The 19,486-nt window shown below is 27.5% G+C and overlaps 1 protein-coding gene across 1 annotated transcript; it reads right to left on the reverse strand.

Moving 5' to 3' along the window:
* Window positions 1-762: 762 nt before the first annotated feature.
* On the reverse strand, window positions 763-8,231 carry LOC124938089 (probable LRR receptor-like serine/threonine-protein kinase At1g67720). The gene is made up of 15 exons (XM_047478460.1): window positions 7,959-8,231; window positions 7,036-7,564; window positions 6,244-6,752; window positions 5,880-6,012; window positions 5,553-5,621; window positions 5,354-5,422; window positions 5,204-5,275; window positions 4,671-4,739; window positions 4,150-4,301; window positions 3,818-4,059; window positions 2,591-2,717; window positions 2,439-2,504; window positions 2,179-2,365; window positions 1,355-1,490; window positions 763-1,267 (listed from the first exon to the last, which is right to left on the reverse strand). Exons 1-15 carry the CDS (start codon window positions 8,035-8,037, stop codon window positions 932-934), a joined length of 2,775 nt encoding a protein of 924 aa, XP_047334416.1. The 5' UTR covers window positions 8,038-8,231; the 3' UTR covers window positions 763-931.
* Between the last annotated feature and the right edge of the window lie 11,255 nt (window positions 8,232-19,486).

Genomic DNA, 19,486 nt, shown 5'->3' on the forward strand with positions numbered 1-19,486 from the left:
TTTAAAAAATTTTAATAGAGAGGAGAATTCTAGTTTTCAATCGGGCATAGATGATATAGTATGGATATTTAGAAAATAAGTTAATCTCGAATTAAGTATCAAATTTATCTCACCTCAGCAGAAAGTTTAAAATCCACAAATTAAATTAAAAATATGTCATATTTATATAAATGAAAAAATAAAATAAATAAGAAGTTAAGTTTTGGGTTTTTTTAGCTGTCTACGTGGCATGCGTTCAATCAATATTATCAGTTTGTCACTACTAAGATTGTCACACAAAGCTGGAACTTTTAGCAACACTTAGTCACATAAAAACTTTATAAAAATAATAATTATTTAAATATTATGTTTAAATGATTAGTTAATCTATTTAATTTATAAAACAAATAATTAAAAATAAAATATTTTTAATATGTTATTTTAATTTTTTTAATAAAGTATATATATTATTTTTAAAAAATACATTATTTTAATAAATAACTAAAATTTCATTTTATTTTTTAGTCTTAATATCACAATGAAAATTTATTATTTTTATACAAAAAATGTGGTTTAATAGTCAAGGAACCCTTCTTCCTATTTATAGAAAATGATAAATTTGATAGCAAAAGTCCAACAGGTTTAAATCATGAAGGCTTGTTTGGTTTCAATTTAAAATCTGATTTTCATTGTTATTAATCACTTTAAAATCTACCTATTAATGGTTATCCAAAAAATTGCAACATATTTTGTAATGACTAATTTAATTAACCATAAAAAAACTACCAAAATCAGGGAAAGAATGAAAACATCCATTGGTGTAAGAATGTAATACAAATATATGCAGGAAATATACCCTTAAAAAATTTCAGAAAAACCATAGTTGAATGCAAATGTAACAGAGAAAGAGTTATTTAACAAAAAAAAATCGTTCAAACCGATTAAACTAGCACTAGCGAGCAGATGGCTGTGTAAGTGATTCGTCAATGGACAAGTAATGTTCACCCACACCACCAAGGTCCAATGAACCACCCATGTTTAAGGAAGAAGAATGACCCGACATATCGTCTGAGTTTCCTTCTCTAACTGTGTCTGTCCCACGTTCTACTAAAATGGCGTCTTGAATCTCTTTTATAACCTCCGACATTGTTGGTCTCATATTTCCATGAGCCTGTACACACATCAATGCTTTCTCTGCTATTTTCCACATCGATTGAATATCATATTCACCATGTAATAAGGGATCGATTATTCCTTGTATATCCCCACTGTCGATATGCAATCTTGCCTGTCATTTGCATCAATATTTTGATATCTATTAGAAATTCGATCTAGGCACATACATATATATATAATTGTATAAAACAAAACTCACCCATTGGACTATGTTACGACAGTTAACACCAAAGCTCTCGTTGGAAATTGCTTCGTGACCAGATATTAGCTCTAGAAGGATAACACCAAACGAGTAAACATCGCTCTTATCTGTCAATTGTTGAGAGATATAATACCTACATTCCCAAAGGATATAACTTGTTAGTTAGATTAATGGCTTGTTTTGTTATCATTTTTCTTTTTTATTTCGATTAGATCATCGTCTCTGAAAATTCTTTATTTTATATGTTTTGTCAACTCTAATTTGGATCATCAACAAGAAAATAATAATATACAAATGAGGCAACTAAAATTACACTATTATACAAACGAAAAAAAAAACAGTGATTGTGATAAAATACTATATTGTAAGTAAATATACTCAATTAATTTTAGTTTCATTGTATTAAACCCTAAACCATGTATCAAGTATTAACATTTTATTTTTCCTCATTTTTTATTCTTTTTCTTTTTCTTGCAATTTTTTCTTTCTCTTATATCACCAAACTCATTTAGGCCTTGATTGATCTAGGGTTATTTGACCAAGTGGTTATTTCTAAATAACCTTATTTCATATGGGTTATTGAAAATCCAGGTTATTTGGGAAAAATAAATAAAATGTATTTTTGTTGATTATTTGAATGATGTGATTGATTAGTAGATTCTTAATTGATAATGAGTTATTTGAAATTATTCTCAAATAACCCACATCAAACAAGGCCAAATTACTATCTTTCTCTCTTAAAAAATCAATTTCTAGCCACTTAAAAGCAAATGATTCAACCGCCAAAGAAAAAAGAGGATGTTTGAAGAAAGAATGTTTACTCGGGGTCAAGATATCCGACAGTCCCTCGAACAATGCTAGACACGTGAGAAGCCCCATCAACAGCAAGTTTGGATAGACCAAAATCTGAGACTTTGGCTCGCATATTTCTGTCTAGAAGAATGTTGCTAGTTTTCAGATCCCTGTGGATAATTGAAGGAACACAGCCATTATGAAGGTACTCGATCCCTGAAACAAGAGCACAAGCATGTAAGGCTACTAGGTAATTTGAAGTTAGTAAAGCTTCTCTTAAAATAGGAACCTTTTGCAGAATCTTCAGCAATCTGAAGGCGCTTGATCCAGTTGATACTCCCTCCATGAGGAGGTCCTAACAAAATGGATGTGAAATTCAAGTTAAGTTAATAATTGTGACCAGAAACCAAAAAATAATAAATAAATAAATAAACAGTTTACCATAGAGATGTTCTTTAAGAGTCCCATTGTGCATAAATTCATAAACAAGAATACATTTGTCATCTTCTTGGCAAAAGCCAAGAAACTGTACAAGGTTCCGATGGTGAATCCTTGAAAGAAGTGTTACCTAAACGAGAAGGGAAGTTGGGTAAATAACTAGGTAGAAAAGTAATATAATGCTAGAAGAATAGAAAACTCAAGTTTTAAGAGTTGAGTTAATACAGCAAAAACTTCTCTTTGATAGAAATCCTACATATTCTTTCATGTCTTTCAGTTACACCTATCTCTGGACTCAATCTATATCTCAAACAACTAGGGCAGAGCATTCAGTAGGAATCAAACTTGAGACCTCACTTCTTAAGTTCGAGACTCTTACCACTTCAGTCTTAGTGGGTAAACTGATCAGTTTATCCAACATTTTAAGAAAATAGAAATATAGGCACCGAGTATAACTGTTAACCATAAATCTTCATGATGATATCGACTTAGTCCAGATAAACTGGTGTGTTTACCCTTTTACGCAATGATATAATTAAGGAAGAGTCATATTTTTGTTCCCTTGCATTCTTCACTTTTCGAATTTCAATCAAATCAATACATGACAGAAAAAAAAATATCATATATGAATTCCTTATTTGTCTTCACCCATTTCCTATAAATAAAGAGTGAAAATTTGAAGAAGATAGAAAACTTGTATTTCTTATTGAATTGGATGAAATGATTACAATCTTATTATGCTTTATATATATATATATATAGCAGTTTTAAAGAAAACAATAAAAGTAACAGCAGTTAACAATTTAACTGCTCCTACTTCTAGAAGATGTGCAAGTATTTATCTATTTTATGCATTCTTGAGGAGCTTAGTGGTTTTAATAGAGCTTGCCTTGGCAAACACATCCTGCCGGCAAAGTTTTGCTTGTTTTATTATTTTTTCATACTATGCCAGACGCCTTAGCGATTCTCCCAACCCATTTACATCAACCGGGATAATGATCAATTTTCTTAATAAACTCAATTGAGATGTCCCAATTTCATTTTAGATTTTTTTTTTTCAGAAGTAAAGTTGAGGTAAAAATTGTCAAGCCCAGCAACATCTGACACTCTTCTAGAAGGTGTGCAGTTATTTAGTACTATCCAATATCCATTTCAAGAAAAAGAGTAGCTGCAGTGAAGAAAAGAAAATTGCTACAACCAAACATATTAACTATTAGGTAGAAAGAATACCTCATTCGTAAACTCACGTTTCCCCTGATAGGAATTACTCGTCAGAACTTTCACTGCAATCTCCTTTCCATTTCTCAATTTTCCATAGTACACAACTCCAAAACCTCCTGAGCCAATTTTTCTCTCAAAATTGGATGTAGCATCTTCAAGTTCAGAAAATGTATAGCAATGTGCAGTCTCAGTGCTATTAGGGCTCATGAAGGAACCTAATCTTTGAGGGGGTGGACCTTGTTCAAATCTATCTGGAAACAGCAGAAGCAAAGGGAAGCAAATTAAGGGAATTCATTCCCAAAAGACAAATAAATGGTTACTTGAACGATTCTGCTTGGTACCTTGCGTAGGACCTTTCTTTTTTCCTTTGAGAATTATTATGAATGAAACAACAATAGCAACAAGCAAAACAGCACCCCCAACTGATGATCCAATGATAATTTTCTTGTTGTTTTTCTTTAACTCTATATGAAGATTAACATTTCCCGTGTAGCTGAAAATGAACACAAGTAAACATAACAGTAGAACCATCATCATCGGGGTAATAACACCTAGAACACATACATACCAAAATTATAGATGATTGAAAAGTTTTCATTAACCGAAAGTAGTTATTCTAAAGCCATCTGTGTGATAAAACTTTCTAGTCATCTATTTTAAACTATTTTCAGTTTATGAAAAATTTGTGGGAGAACTCAAAAAGAAAGAGAATCAATTTATATGAGTTTCATTCTAAAGAAAACAGGAGCAGATAAAAAAAATAAAAAAAATACAAGTGCTTCAGTTTCAACTTAACAGCTCTTTATTAATCACATCCAATAAACTCAAGCAATCCACAAGGACATAAAGAAATGGTACGTACTTGAAAACAATATTCATGTCCAAAATATGTGATGATACTTTTCCACTTAACATATTATTCTGCACGTACCTGCAACCATGAGATACATGATATACATCAAGGAAAACAAAAACTCACAAACAAAAGATAGAAATTCACTTCGTAGATTGAAAAGGAAAAGAAAAAAGGAAAGAGGGCATTCAAGTTACACTGCAGATGTTGCATGGGAAGCAAATTAGATTCTTACAGCATTATGGATTATGTGATATCTATATTCTTTCCTTAGGGAAATTTATTTCACATTTTAACCTCTTATGGGACCAAAGTAGACAGACCTCTTGCTAGGAGGTCATATTTTATTTTATTTTTGAACAAAATTGATTTCATAAAAAGAACAAAGAATAAAAGAATCCCAAAAAAAAAATTGACTTAGCCCGATCAGTCAATCACCAATGATGCCAAATTATTGTTCATTGGTAGGTCCACTAGGAGGTCGTATATAAAAGCATTAAAATCATAAAGTAAAGATAGTTTCTATTTTTCGCCAAACTTACAACTCCCTAAGATTTGGCAGATCAAATAATGAGGAAGGCAGCTCCCCAATCAAATTATTGTTCTCTAAATGACTGCAAAGAAAGAAACGAAGTTAGACAAACTTTACTCTCAGAGGTATCACAAGAAGAAACAAAGATATAAACAAGTACATGATCTTTAGGTTCACTAATGCAGTAAAATCAGATATCGTGCCAGTCAGTGAATTTCCATCAAGCCATCTGCCACAGAGAAAGGATGGGAAGAGTAAACAACAAACAGTAAAAAGGTTTTGAATCAGCAGATCAACACACACAAAAAAAAAAGAATATTTTCAAACATGCTAAAATAAAGAGAGAAATAGTTACTTACAACTCGTCCAACCCACTCAAATTAGTCAAGTCTGGAATATTTCCCGTTATGTTCTTCCCAGATAATTTACTGTGCAAGAAAAAATGGTTAAATGAACTCATGGTTAAATTGTCAACAGTGCACCTACAAGTTATCTCCAGAAACATTTGGGATAAAAAAAAACAAGTATAATAAGAACATATTGAACTCCGGATATCAGGGAAATGGTGGCCAACTGAGTCATGGAGACAATACAAATGTTCAAAGGCTCAACATGAAATCAGAGATTATATTATATCAATTATAATGAATAGAAAATTATTGGATAATTAGAAATGTGGGAAGTACATTTTTGTTATCCTAGGTTGAGGATCTGAGTTACACTCCACCCAGGACCATTGAACTGGCAAGCATGGATCACCGCCTTCATTTGCCCAATCTGTTGAAGAGTATTGTTGCACAACGAGAGCAATTGCCGGTCCTGAATTGATGAAATTCATAATTACATTATGAAACCACAGCTCCAGATGTTGAATCAGAAATGCAATAGGTAATAATAAGTCCTTTGTCTTAACACAACAATAACTAATGAACGTATTGAACTACAAACCAAAACTGTTATGATGCTACTTTTCAGGTTAAAAACAAAATGAAAAGTGTAATGAAATTCAGAATTCAATGAAAATAGAAAAAGTAAGGTCTATTATATTACCATCCAGAGAACCACCATTCTTCTTGACATACTTATTTATTTCCATGGCGTTAAGTAGAGGTCCCAATGTAGAATCTGCGGTCTTGCCAAATTTAAAAGACAATACGAAGGGCAGTGTTATATTTTCGAAACCAGGTTCATATGCACGATATTTCCCAAGAGCATTTTCTTTAATATTAACAGCTGAGTTGCTGACATCTGGCGTGCCGGGGAGAAGCAATCTAAATCTTCTAGACTCGTTTGAGCCGAAATCTTCAATTTCCGCAAAGTATGTGAATGCCCAACCAAAACCCGGAAAACCATCTAAATTCATTCGGTAGGTCAATGAACCATTTGTCCCAACAACTGCTGTTTGCATCACTTTCTGAGGCGGTTTTTCATCAACATTGTTAACTTCAATTGGCATCTTGGTTGAAATTCTTTCAGTTCCCACAGCAACATCAACTAAAAAATTTGCTTTCTTAACCAAGTCTGATTCCCATATTCTATCAAATGAATCATGAGGATACCTGACAATGAGAATGGAGGGAAAATGTTGATCTTGATATGGATATCGCAATGGAAGATGACAAATATATCCAGACCAAAAAGAAATCCCTCTTTTGTTATGTATTGATGGAATATGATACATAACAAAAAGAACCTTGGATACACTACATATCAAGTAACCTAAAAAAGTTCTTGACTCCATTTATTTATGATGTTTAAGTCTAGGAATTGCTAATAAGAGGATTTAGATTAATTATATATAAAACAGGCATAAATTTTGGAAACCGATTAATGTGGATGTACCTGATAGGATCTTCACTTTCTGCCCCAAAATTGATTCTTGCAGATACACTGAGATAATAATCGTTCTCAAATTCAGTAAGGTAGGCTGAACCATTGAACTGCCTAAGCTCAAGTGTAGATATAAATGGCTGCCCAGTTGTAGCATTGGATAAGCACACACTGATGGTTGAATCAAGAGCCAGAAAAATAAGCTCTTCGACATCAATTGTGTTAGCATGAGAGATGACAATGGTAGCCCAGCGAGTTGCACCAAGGGAAATATCAAATTTAGGATAAACATTATTATTATCAAAGTTACCATACAAGAAAGTAGCCCTAACAAGATATCTCCTTCTAGGAACAACATTAAGCATGTAACAGTACTTTCTGTCATCAGCAGGGAAGTATCTCAGACTCTGGTACTGATTCCTAGTTTCATTTGCTACAGAAATATTTTTTGTCTCCCCGTATGTAAGCTGATCAGGACTCCACTGTAGCCCAATTTCATCAGTGAAATTGGACACACCACCACAATCAAAACTTACAAAACCTGCATTGAAAATCTAACAGTCAACTTTCCAATAACTACATGAGAAACCTAAACAATCAATCCAAGCCCCAGCCAGAAATACATCTAGCATCCATCCTACATATTCATTCAAATAACTAGGCCTTATTTTGATCAAATTCAAGAGAATTAAACCGCAATGTTTGCAAAACTACTTAGAGACATTAAATGCAGCAATAAAAGAAATGTAACAATGATTCGTCCGTCCATGCTTATTATACAGAGAACAAATAAAAGTGAAATCACTAGTATCTCAAATTTCAATCAATCGAGATTCAATCAGATTCGAATATCAGGCATTTGAGCAGACATAATTTAACTTGTAACATACAAATAGATATGTAGAGAGAGAGAGAGAGAGAGAGAGAGAGAGAACCTGGTAACTGAGCAGAGGCGGAATTAATCCAAATGAGAAGAAAAGAAAAGAAGAGAAAAACGAAGAATCTAGCCTCCATTTCTCCCTTCCTTCACTAACACCTTTCAGGAATGAAGATTGTATACTGAAAAAGATAAACAGAGTAAAGGTGACAGAGAGATTGTTACGTATCATCCATCAAATGAACTCAATCTGCTCGTTCATTTCTGCGTTTGATCATTTGAGAGAGAGAGAGAGAGAGAGAGAATGAGCTAGAAGGTATGAAAAGATCAGTCAGGAAAGTGTGAAGTTGCCAATGGAAATGGCGTATGATAGCTTAGTGCTTCTACTTTTTCATAGTGTGACAGGCATGCCGAGTGAACCGGCCGGTTTAGGGATCCTGTCTAGTTTTGAAATCCAACTATGGTCAATGAAAAATCATATTTATACTTTACTTATTCTATGGAAAGTTTAGGGTGTATCAAAATTTCGATACGGTATCGATAGTATATCGTTTATATCAAAAAATATATATTTTTCATTAAAAAAAGAGTCGCGAAAAGTAAACCGTACGAAGGTCATGTAGTGAGAACATTGGGAGAAATAAATATCTTAAGAGTTGAAACTCATAATATGTACACAAAAGTAATGAATTTACTAATAATTGTTAATATTTCTAAAAATAAAAATTAATTTATTAGTAATTTATATATATATATATATATATAAAATGATGCTTAATTTTGAAAGTGTCTAGATTGTCGGGATTTAGAGTCGGAATCTAGAGCCGTGGTTAATTTGGATATATATGTGAGAAGTAAATGGATACTTGGATCAGATTCTAGGTTGACCCGCCTATAAACTTAAACGGTTAAAAATAAAATAAAAAATGTTATAGGTATATTTTGAAATCGCAATATAATAAAATAAGTACAACTTTTTAACCAATTAGGCTAATAACATTTTTTATTTTTAATTCAACACCAAATTTGATGTTTGTAACACTATATTTTTACTTTCCGGTCCTACCCACATTTTAAACAAATTTTCCTAAACTACCACCTTTTCATTCTCATTCCCAAACTACCCACCTTCCCTCTCTACAATATTAATTAACCCATTAATTAACTCACTCTCTCTTTTAACCCACTAATTAACTCACTCTCTCTTTTAACCCACTAATTAACTCACTCACTCTCTAAACCCATTAATTAAGCTCCCTCTCTCCCAACTATTAATTAATATTCTCATTTTTAAACTATTAATTAATTCATTTTATCTTAATCAAATAATTAAAATATATTATATAAATATTAAAATAAAATAACACATATATTTTATTTTTATTAATATTCCCATTTTTAAACTATTAATTAATTCATCACTAAATTAAATACTTTAACTATTATAAATTAAAATAAAATAAAATACATTACATAAAAATTTGAAATAAAATACATTAAATCACAATAAAATACATAAACATTATAATAAAATAAAATACATAATAAATATTAATCACTTTCAATATACAATAAAATGCATATTTTATCTTTATAATTCAATTTTTTTTTCTACAACATTAGTCTTATCTTTTAATGACTTTTCATCTAACTTTTGAGTTAGTGATTTGTCAATTCAATATTATATTTATAGTGATTTGTTAATCATATTCTTGATATAATTAATATAAACTTCTAAGTTAATTTTTCAATTTAATTTTTTAATCTTATATTTGTAATGAATTGTCAATCCAACTTTTATCAATCATATTTGTAGTGACTTGTCAATTCAACTTGATATGTAATATATTTTATTTCAAGTTTCAAGTTTAGTTTATGTATTTTATTTTATTTTAATTTATAATAGTTAAAGTATTTAATTTAGTGATGAATTAATTAATAGTTTAAAAATAGGAATATTAATAAAAATAAAATATATGTGTTATTTTATTTTATATTTATATAATATATTTTAATTATTTGATTAAGATAAAATGAATTAATTAATAATTTAAACATGAGAATATTAATTAATAGTTGAGAGAGGGAACTTAATTAATGGGTTGAGAGAGAGAGTGAGTTAATTAGTGGGTTAAGAGAGAGAGTGAGTTAATTAGTGGGTTAAGAGAGGAAAGGTGGGTAGTTTGGGAATGAGAATGAAAAGGTAGGTAGTTTGGGAAAATTTGTTTGAAATGTGGGTATGACCGGAAAGTGTTCCATCGCAGGGATCTTCTTAGTTTTTAATTATAATGATTATTATTTTGAAAAATGATAGCAAAATAAAATTTGAAAGAGTGAACAAGAAAAATAATGACGTGACATAATTTAATTGGTTGAAAAAATATATAAAATTGTCTTTTTTTTCTCTATCCTCACACTTTTTATTTGTTAGGACTTAGAGTCAATGACTTAATGTGACATTATTTTCTATTTTGTTCTCTCCTTCAATTTTTACTCTTCTATTATTTATTTATTTATAAGTATTATATATATATATATAATTTATAAATATTATTTCTATATATATATATATACAGATATATTTAAATTTAAAAAATATTATACTGATAATATTGATATTTTTTTTTGGTGGTGTTTATTTTTAATATATTGAAAATATGAGAAATTTTCTGCGTTTTTTATTACTAATGGTATGGTATGATTGAGTTTTTTTATTTGTTAGTATTTTAATTGTTTGTAAATTAGGTCGGTTACTTATAAATTAAATATTAATTTAATTTATTATATTATATTATATTAAATGTATCAAATTTTAAAAAGACAATAAAATATCTTACTTATAAAGTATTTTATTTACTTGGTGGACCCACTGCCGCTGTAAAAAAAAAGGCAATCTCACTTCAAATGGACCCACCCGACTAGAGTCCATTTTATTCCCAATCTGATAACTAAAAAGAACTTTTTGATCTAAGATTATTTTAATTAAGACATTAATATATTACCATTTTATCAAATAATAATATACTTTTTCAAATAACCCAATATCAAAGGAGGCCTAGAATACATTTTCAATATATATTTTGTAAATCACATAATCAATTTTACATTTATTGATTATAAAATATATTCTAGCTAAAAATATTACTAAATCTAAAAATAATATTCAAAATTGGTCATGAAAATAATTAGCTTGACTTTTTAAGGTAAACTAGTGCAAACAAACATAGTTTAGTTTCATGTATTTGTGCTACCTCTCTTTGTAAAATAATCTATGATTTACAAAATAATATTTTATTACTTTATTTAGAAGTCACCTCATCTAAAAAGAAACTCAACTTTCAAAAAAGAAAATTTGACCTTATTGGAAGACATTTGTTTTTATCATAAGCATTTCAATTAAACTTTAGAAACAAATTCTGAATTTTAACTTTGTTTCTAAATTTAAATTTAAATTTAAATACCAAAGAAGATTTTAAAACATTTACAGCAATTTAAAATATTAAATTGAAGAATTAATTATTGAGGATTCATTATTATTTGAAATTAATATTAGATGAAACTTTCATGCCGATAATTTCTGACTCAACACAAAAACACGACTAGTACCTAAGGATGATAATTTGAATATGACCCGTGGTAACCGAACCGAATTGTTCCGATTTTACCGGTAGTTGACTGGGAATGGAACGGGAATGGTATTTGTGTCTTCCGTCCCGATCTCACTTCGATTTTACCTCAAACCCTTTAAACATAATTAAATATATAAAATCATAAATATATTTATTTATTATATTTTATAAGAGTTTTAAATTTTTTTTAGAATAATATAAAATTTTAATATATTACAATATATATTATATTAAAAAAAATGTTTATAAAATTTTATTAATAAAATATGATATAAACGGTGCCCCGCGGGGATTCCCTGAAACCGAACGGGACGGGGATGCTAGTAAAAAAATCCCTAAAATAAAAACGGGACGAGAATGATAAATGCATTCCCCGTTCTGAACCACCTACATGTACCCAACACGAAAAAATCAGGTTAGAAATCATGTATTTTTTAGTTCGGGTCGAAATAAGGTCGACCCGTTTAACTTGATTAATAAACCTGTGAAATGACTCAAAGTAACCCGACAATCCGTTTATAATTTATTTTTTTGAATTTTGTGTTTATCATTTCCTAGTTACACATTTTTTAAAAGATTATTTTATAAAATTTTGTAATTTAACTTTATTGTTTTTTTTGTGTTGATATCATTTTTATTTGAAATAGAGATATATGATATTATTAACATCGAATTAAATTAGATTGAGTTCCAGTTGAGTTAGGTCAATTGGGTCGGGTTCAAATCAATTACATATGTTGAAGTTAGAGATTTTGACTCGAATTACTAATTAATCAACCTGTTAAGTCATTCTGAACTCGTCAATCCGAACCCAACCTAAATTGTCATCGTACCTAATATAGTTAGTTTAACCTTTAGTTTAGTTGAATTTTTCAAGTTTTTTTGTTTTTAAACATTTTTTCTATCAAATTATTAAATCATCAACTACACTATTAAAATACATTTATTTATTTTTTTATATAAATTTTAGCTTCAAAATAATATCTTAGTAATTTATTTTAAAGAAATTTTTAAAAAGCCACATTTTTATCAAACAAATATTTTAAATTCTTTTTTTATAAAAAGACTAAGATCAAACAAATTTTAAGTTTTAAATGACAAAAATCATATTTAAGGGATCAAAATCACTCCTTCAATCTACACATATTTTAAGTTGAAATTAGAGTTCATAATTTAACATAATGTTATCTTCCTAAATAAAATAATAATAAATAAAAAAAGTGTGATAGTAAAACGAATTTGAAAACGAAAGTAAAATCACAAATCTGACCTGACTTGTCACTTGTGCAGTAAAGAGAAATGAAAAAAATTCATACTAAAAAAATAATAAATTAAAAAAATGACAATTTTCTAAAAAAATTAAAAAATATATATATTTTTGTTTCTTTCCCGCCATGATCAGATGATCATTTTCCGAAAAATTAAAATATAATAAAAATATTTTTTTCTCCCCTGCACACACATATGAACGAGAAGATACATGTAATACATATGAATGACAAAGATACATGTAATAAGTGGAGGTGGAGATAGCTTTATATTATAAAGTATAAATTATATATATATATATATATTATATATATTAAGTTCAACAAAGCTAGTCAATCACTCTCTTTATCGGGTTGCCTTTTGTATCAAAGTGTGTGATTACCTTTTCTTTTCTTTTCATTTGTTTGTCAAAAGGCTCCAGGAATAATTATGACTTTTTTTAATAATAAAATTAACTCAAAATATGACCATATTGTTACAAGATATGAACAAAGTAGTATCTAAACATAGTTTGATCATAATATATGACTTAAACTATTTAGTTGAAAATTTCATTGGGCATATTGAAAAACTAGGCAAACTCACTATAGAGAGCCCCTTTAATCTTGTTTTTTTATTTGTTTAAGTTTTATTAATTTATCAATTCAAATATTATTATTTTATTTTTTCTAGAACTTGTATCAATTTTATAAGTTTATAAGTTTATATGAGATAATATTACTTAAAAAATAATTATATTTAATTGTGAAAATCATAACAAAATTATAAACATTCATTGAAAACATCTATAACAAAATTTATTATAAATTATTTAAAAATCAACTCACCAATAAATGTGAAATAATCTTAAAATCACGTGAAAAGTAGGGAATTAAAACATTGGGGATTAAGAGAATTTGTAAGAATATTAGTGTTTTTTTAGTTGACATCGTTACAAATTATATATATATATTTTTCATGCTTTTTTTTTTTTTTTTTGTATCATCTTTACATTTTTTAAATACGTTGGACTTATATTTGTCGATAACTTTTAAAATATGAAATAACATTCTTTATTCATAAATTTAGTAAATTACAATTTTATCTATAATTTAAAATAAAAAACAACAATACTCATCATTATCTTTAATACAACCTCTTTTCTTCGTTAGAGGAACGAGAAAAGGAAAAAGAAGGGGAAGAATGTCTCTCAACTAAAACGGATAGCATGGAAAAATGGTAGGATGTGATAGTTAAGTTTGAATGTAGTCTTTCTGTTTGTAATCTCTATTTTTTTTTAAGAAAGTACGAATGTTACCAATCAGTTTTTAAAAAAAAATCTACAATTACTCTATAAAGTATTTCTAAATTGACATATTATGTGGCATCATTTTTATTTAAGCTTTGTCCAATTTTGAAAATATTGGGAACTTTAGGCCTTGTTTTGAATATATGGGTAAATGTTGAGGGATTATAGTGTATAAATTAACATTGCGGTCTAATTTGAATATTTCTTAATCCCAATTTGTCATTACATCTTTAAAAAGTAAAGGTTAAATTTATATTTATTTGCTTGCTTGCTGGAATTTGGTGTTAAATCACATGCCAACACATTTGATTCTTTAGCTTCCTTACTCTCTAAGGTTAAGATTAGAGAAAGGCAAAAAAAAAGATTAACATAATCTTTCTACAAGAGATTATAATTTATAAGAAAAAAAATATTTAAGATTAATTACATTCAGCATTCCAATATATTGTAAAGCGTTTGAAAAAAGAAAGAAAAAAAAAAAGTTAATCACAAAGTCATTGCAACTTTTCGGAAACAATCACAATAACGCAATCAACCACTATAATAACATACCAAGACTTAGAAGTGTTTTTAATGAGATTTTAAAATAATTTAAATAAGTTAATTAGTTATGAAACTAAATTATTTAAATTGAATTTAAATAAGTCTTCATCAAACAAACAATGTATAATTCATAATATTTTTTAAAAAGAAGTCAGAAAATTAAAAATGAAAATATGTTTTGTTTGTTTAGTGAAAATTTGTTTTGTGAATAGTTATTTAAAAAAACATTTTGACTTAAATTACAGTATAATATTTTATTCATTTTATGCTAATATTATTAGACCATGATTCAAATTGTTGTATGTTTTTATTTGATATAAAAGCAAAATTAAATAAATGATTTAAATTATATTTTAATAAACCAAAATATTTTTTAAATCATTATAATATTTTATAGATATAACAAGCATACATGTATATTTTTTAATAGATTTAAATTATAAAATATTATGACAAATACTCACCTCAAATAACATTTTATTAAACAAGTGATCATAGCTCACATTAGATTTGTGAGGCATTTTTTTACTTCCACCTCCTACCTTTTAGTGATATTTTTTATTCTCTTATTAGTCATTTCTTTATAAATTTTTCTTAAATATAATTTGATTTCATTTCCGAGACAATACATTCTATTATGTTTGGATATATATTCTTTTGGTGACATGGTCTTTGAGGAACTATTATTGTAACTTGAACTATCTTAGTAGATTTTGATATTATTTATTGATTCTCACAATAATAATAATACAACTTTAGTTACATTTGTCATGTCATTTTGTGACCATTGGGCCCTTTATGATTGAGTGTAGGGGTAAACAAATGGGTAAATTCAACTCGTATTACTCAACTCATATTCAACTCAAATTAAATTTACTTAACTCATATTATTTACTAATATGGGTCGGGTAACCCAAAATATTTTTTTTTATTTTTTCATTTAACATGTATTTGACTCATTTAACACATTTTTATCCATTTAACACGTTTTTGACATGTTTAACACGTTTTTAATATGTTTAACACATTTTTAATACGTTTTGACACGTTTAACACATTTTGACACGTTTAACACGTTTCTCATGTTTTTTACATGTTTAATACGTTTAACAATTTTTTACGTTTTTAGCACGTTTAACACATTGAACACGTTTTTCATGTTTTTAGCATGTTTAACACATTTTTCACGAATATGACACATTTAACACATTTTGATAAATTTTCACGTTTTTCACGTTTTTGGCATGTTTAACATGTTTTTCACGTTTTTACGTATGTTGACATTTTTAACACGTTTTAAACATGTTTAACATGTTTTTCACACATTTTCACGTTTTTGGCACATTTTTACACGTTTAACACATTTTTGATATGTTTAACACATTTTCCACGTTTTTCACGTTTTGACACGTTTAACACGTATCTCACATTTTTGACACGTTTAACAAATTTTTCACACGTTTAACATGACAAAACATGAAAAACATGTTAAACATGCCAAAACATGAAAAACATGTTAAACATGCCAAAACGTAAAAAAACGTGTTAAAAATGTCAAAAACGTGTTAAACTTTCCAAAAACGTGTTAAAACTTCTCAGAACGTGTTAACGTGCAAAAAAAACATATTAAACATGTCAAAAATATGTTAAACATATTAAAATGTCAAAAACGTGTTAAAAGTGCCAAAAACATGAAAAACGTGTTAAAAATGTGAAAAACATGTCAAACGTACCAATACATATTAAATGTGTTAAATAAATCAAAAATGTGTTAAACGTGTTCAACATGTGAAAAACGTGCTAAACGTGTCAAAAATGTAAAAAACATGTAAACGTGTTAAATGTGTTAAACGTGTTAAATATATTAAAAACGTGTTAAAATATCAAAAACGTGTTAAACGTGCAAAAAACATGAAAACTGTGTTAAACTTGTCAAAATGTGTTAAACGTATTAAACTTGTCAAAAACGTGTTAAACGTGACAAAAACTTGAAAAACGTGTTAAATGTGTGAAAAACGTGTTATTAGTGTGAAAACGTGTTAAACGTGTCAAAAACGTGAAAACTTGTTAAACGTATAAAAAATGTGTTATGAGTGTGAAAACGTGTTAAATATACCAAAAACGTGTTAAACATGTCAAAAACGTGTTCGACTTAAAGTTGGAAAATGATTAGTTTATATTGGATTAATAATAGAGAATTAAATTAAATTTATATAATTTGTGTAATTTGGGTAACCCTAACCCAACCTAATTTAAATTCAACCCAAATTAAACTCAACCCATACTCAACTCAATTCAAATTAACTTATCCAAATTAATATTTTGGGTTTGGGTTAAAGTTAAGTTTGGGTAAACCCAAATTATGCTCCCCTTAATTAAGTGTTCTCTATTTCGACATGGACTGATGGACCACATTAGAAGGCCTAACACAAGTCTCTAAAGTCATACTTATCACCCTATTAGAAGATGTCAAAACGAGCTGTGTCATTCATGTCATATTAATTTGTTGAAATCTATGATCATTCCAGCATTTAGTTCATTGTTGCAAAGAGCAAAACGAATGGAACCTATTATTGTCAACATAACAAATGAACTATGACATAACTTACTGAACAGGGGATAAATTTAAAAAAAAAAAAAACTAATATCACACAATAATATAGGTATAAATATTTTTTAATTAAGCTTAATTTAATTTCATCTTGAAGATGAAAATTAATTTATTGGCTCATTTTACTCTTCTAGGACAATGTTGTCTTTCTTAGCGATCAGTCCTACATAGAATATGTTTTTAATAGACGTCATATGTTTTGGTTGTAAAAACGTTAAGCAAATATGACATGTATTATTCAACTTATTTATTAATATGGTAACTCAAACTAAATTTAATTTAAACAAAATTAATTTACTCAATTAATTTCTCACACCAATTTATTTTTATTGTTTTATTACGTTTTTTTATCGGTTAATATATTTTTGTTTAAAATATTTATTTAATATAATTATTATAATTAAATAAATGGTTAATAGGTATAATACTTCTTATACATTTAATTAAGTTTGAAATATCTCTTTATACATAATTTTGTTTTAAATTTTTCTATATATTTGTTTTTTAGTTAGAATTTGATCTTTTTATATATTTATTTTTTGTTTGAAATTGTTCCTTATACATTTATTTTTGTTTGAATTTATATTTTAAATATTTAAACTATTTAAATGTTATAAAACCGTTAATTTTGTGTTGAAAATAAGCACAAATTATTATACGTGATATATCAATTTTATTTTATTTTTCCAAGTCCTAGTGCAGACAAAACTAAGATAACAACGAGATTATACTCATTCGTCTTCTCCATATATAAATATTGCGTGTTTGTGTTATGTCCCCAGATTATTTCTAAGTAATAAAAAATATTGAATGGTAAAAAAGAGAAAGATATCCAATAATCATATAGTTAAAAATAAAATATATAGAGAAAAATGTCCAATATAAATAATATAATAGAGATTACAAAATATAAAATATGATATCATACTACAAAACCTACCTAATGCTTGAATTGGGCAGTTAACCATGACTTACACCAAAATAAAAGCTATGGTTTAGTATGAATGGAGTGAGAGTAAGAATAAATGTATATTAATTTAAATACGAAATAAATTTATGAGTCAAAATAAGTTCTAATTCAAATATGATAAACACAGTATAATTGGAATCTTAAGCGATCGATAGTTTAATTAAAAAGAAATGATAGAGAGTGTTCAAATTTTGACCAGAGAATAAGATTTGTTAGTATTAAAAATAGGTTCATCATTTTGTATTATTTAAAAAAAAGTTAACTATTTTAAATAAAACAAATGTAAAAAAAAAACAATTTCAAATAAAATAATGTATATATAAATATTTAAAACTGAGTGGATTGTTCTCAAAGTTATATCTATCACATTAAATAGAATACTTAATATTTGAAATAGTCTTTCCTCTAATTTGTAACATTATTAATTAGGTTTGAGAATGTGAACAGTTATAGAATATCAAGTACGGTTTATTAATTATATATTGGATGGTTTCTAAGCCAAGATTTATTCTAGATTCAAAATAAATATGAAAAAAACACTTTTAATTGTTTTAAATGAGCTCAATGAGCTAACTTGCCACTTTTATTTTGATCAATTTTATATCTTTGGACTATATATATCAAAACAATTAGTTTGTTTGAATTTTGAAACCCTTTGAGATTTTTTTTTATCTCTTGCAAAAACTAAATTATGATAATAATGAGTTCTTTAACTTATTTAGCCTGGAATGCTACTTCAAATGGTCAGTTTAATAAATATAATATATTGATGGCTTAGTTTGATATTCATACTTGATTGAATATATAATATATATGCTACATCAAATGGTTAGTTTCATTAACTTATCAAAGATACTTGTTTCTCAATTTTATTTATTTTTTTATCAAAAAAAAATTATTAATAATTTTGTAGAGTAGATAAAGTCACAATAGTTTTGTCTAAGAGAATAAATTAAATGTATAAATTCAAATTGTTCAGAACCGCTCAACAGTTATACCGACCCAATTCAAACCGAAAAATATTTGATAGGTCGGTTATATTATAGGGTCTTAATTGAGTATAACAAAGGTAGTATAACCCGATATAGTGTCTATTTAAATAAACGAATCAATTCGATTCGCACTCAAAATATATTAATTATTGTTATGATTAATGAATTTTTTGTAAAGATGTACCAATTCCGTTTTTGTTTAATAAAAAAATGTGTTTGAATTTGTTATTATATTGATATTTGTATGCTTAATTTTGTTTAATTAATTATTTTAAAATAAATTA

Source organism: Impatiens glandulifera, chromosome 5 (genome assembly GCF_907164915.1).
Source record: "Impatiens glandulifera chromosome 5, dImpGla2.1, whole genome shotgun sequence".
Lineage (NCBI taxonomy): Eukaryota > Viridiplantae > Streptophyta > Magnoliopsida > Ericales > Balsaminaceae > Impatiens > Impatiens glandulifera.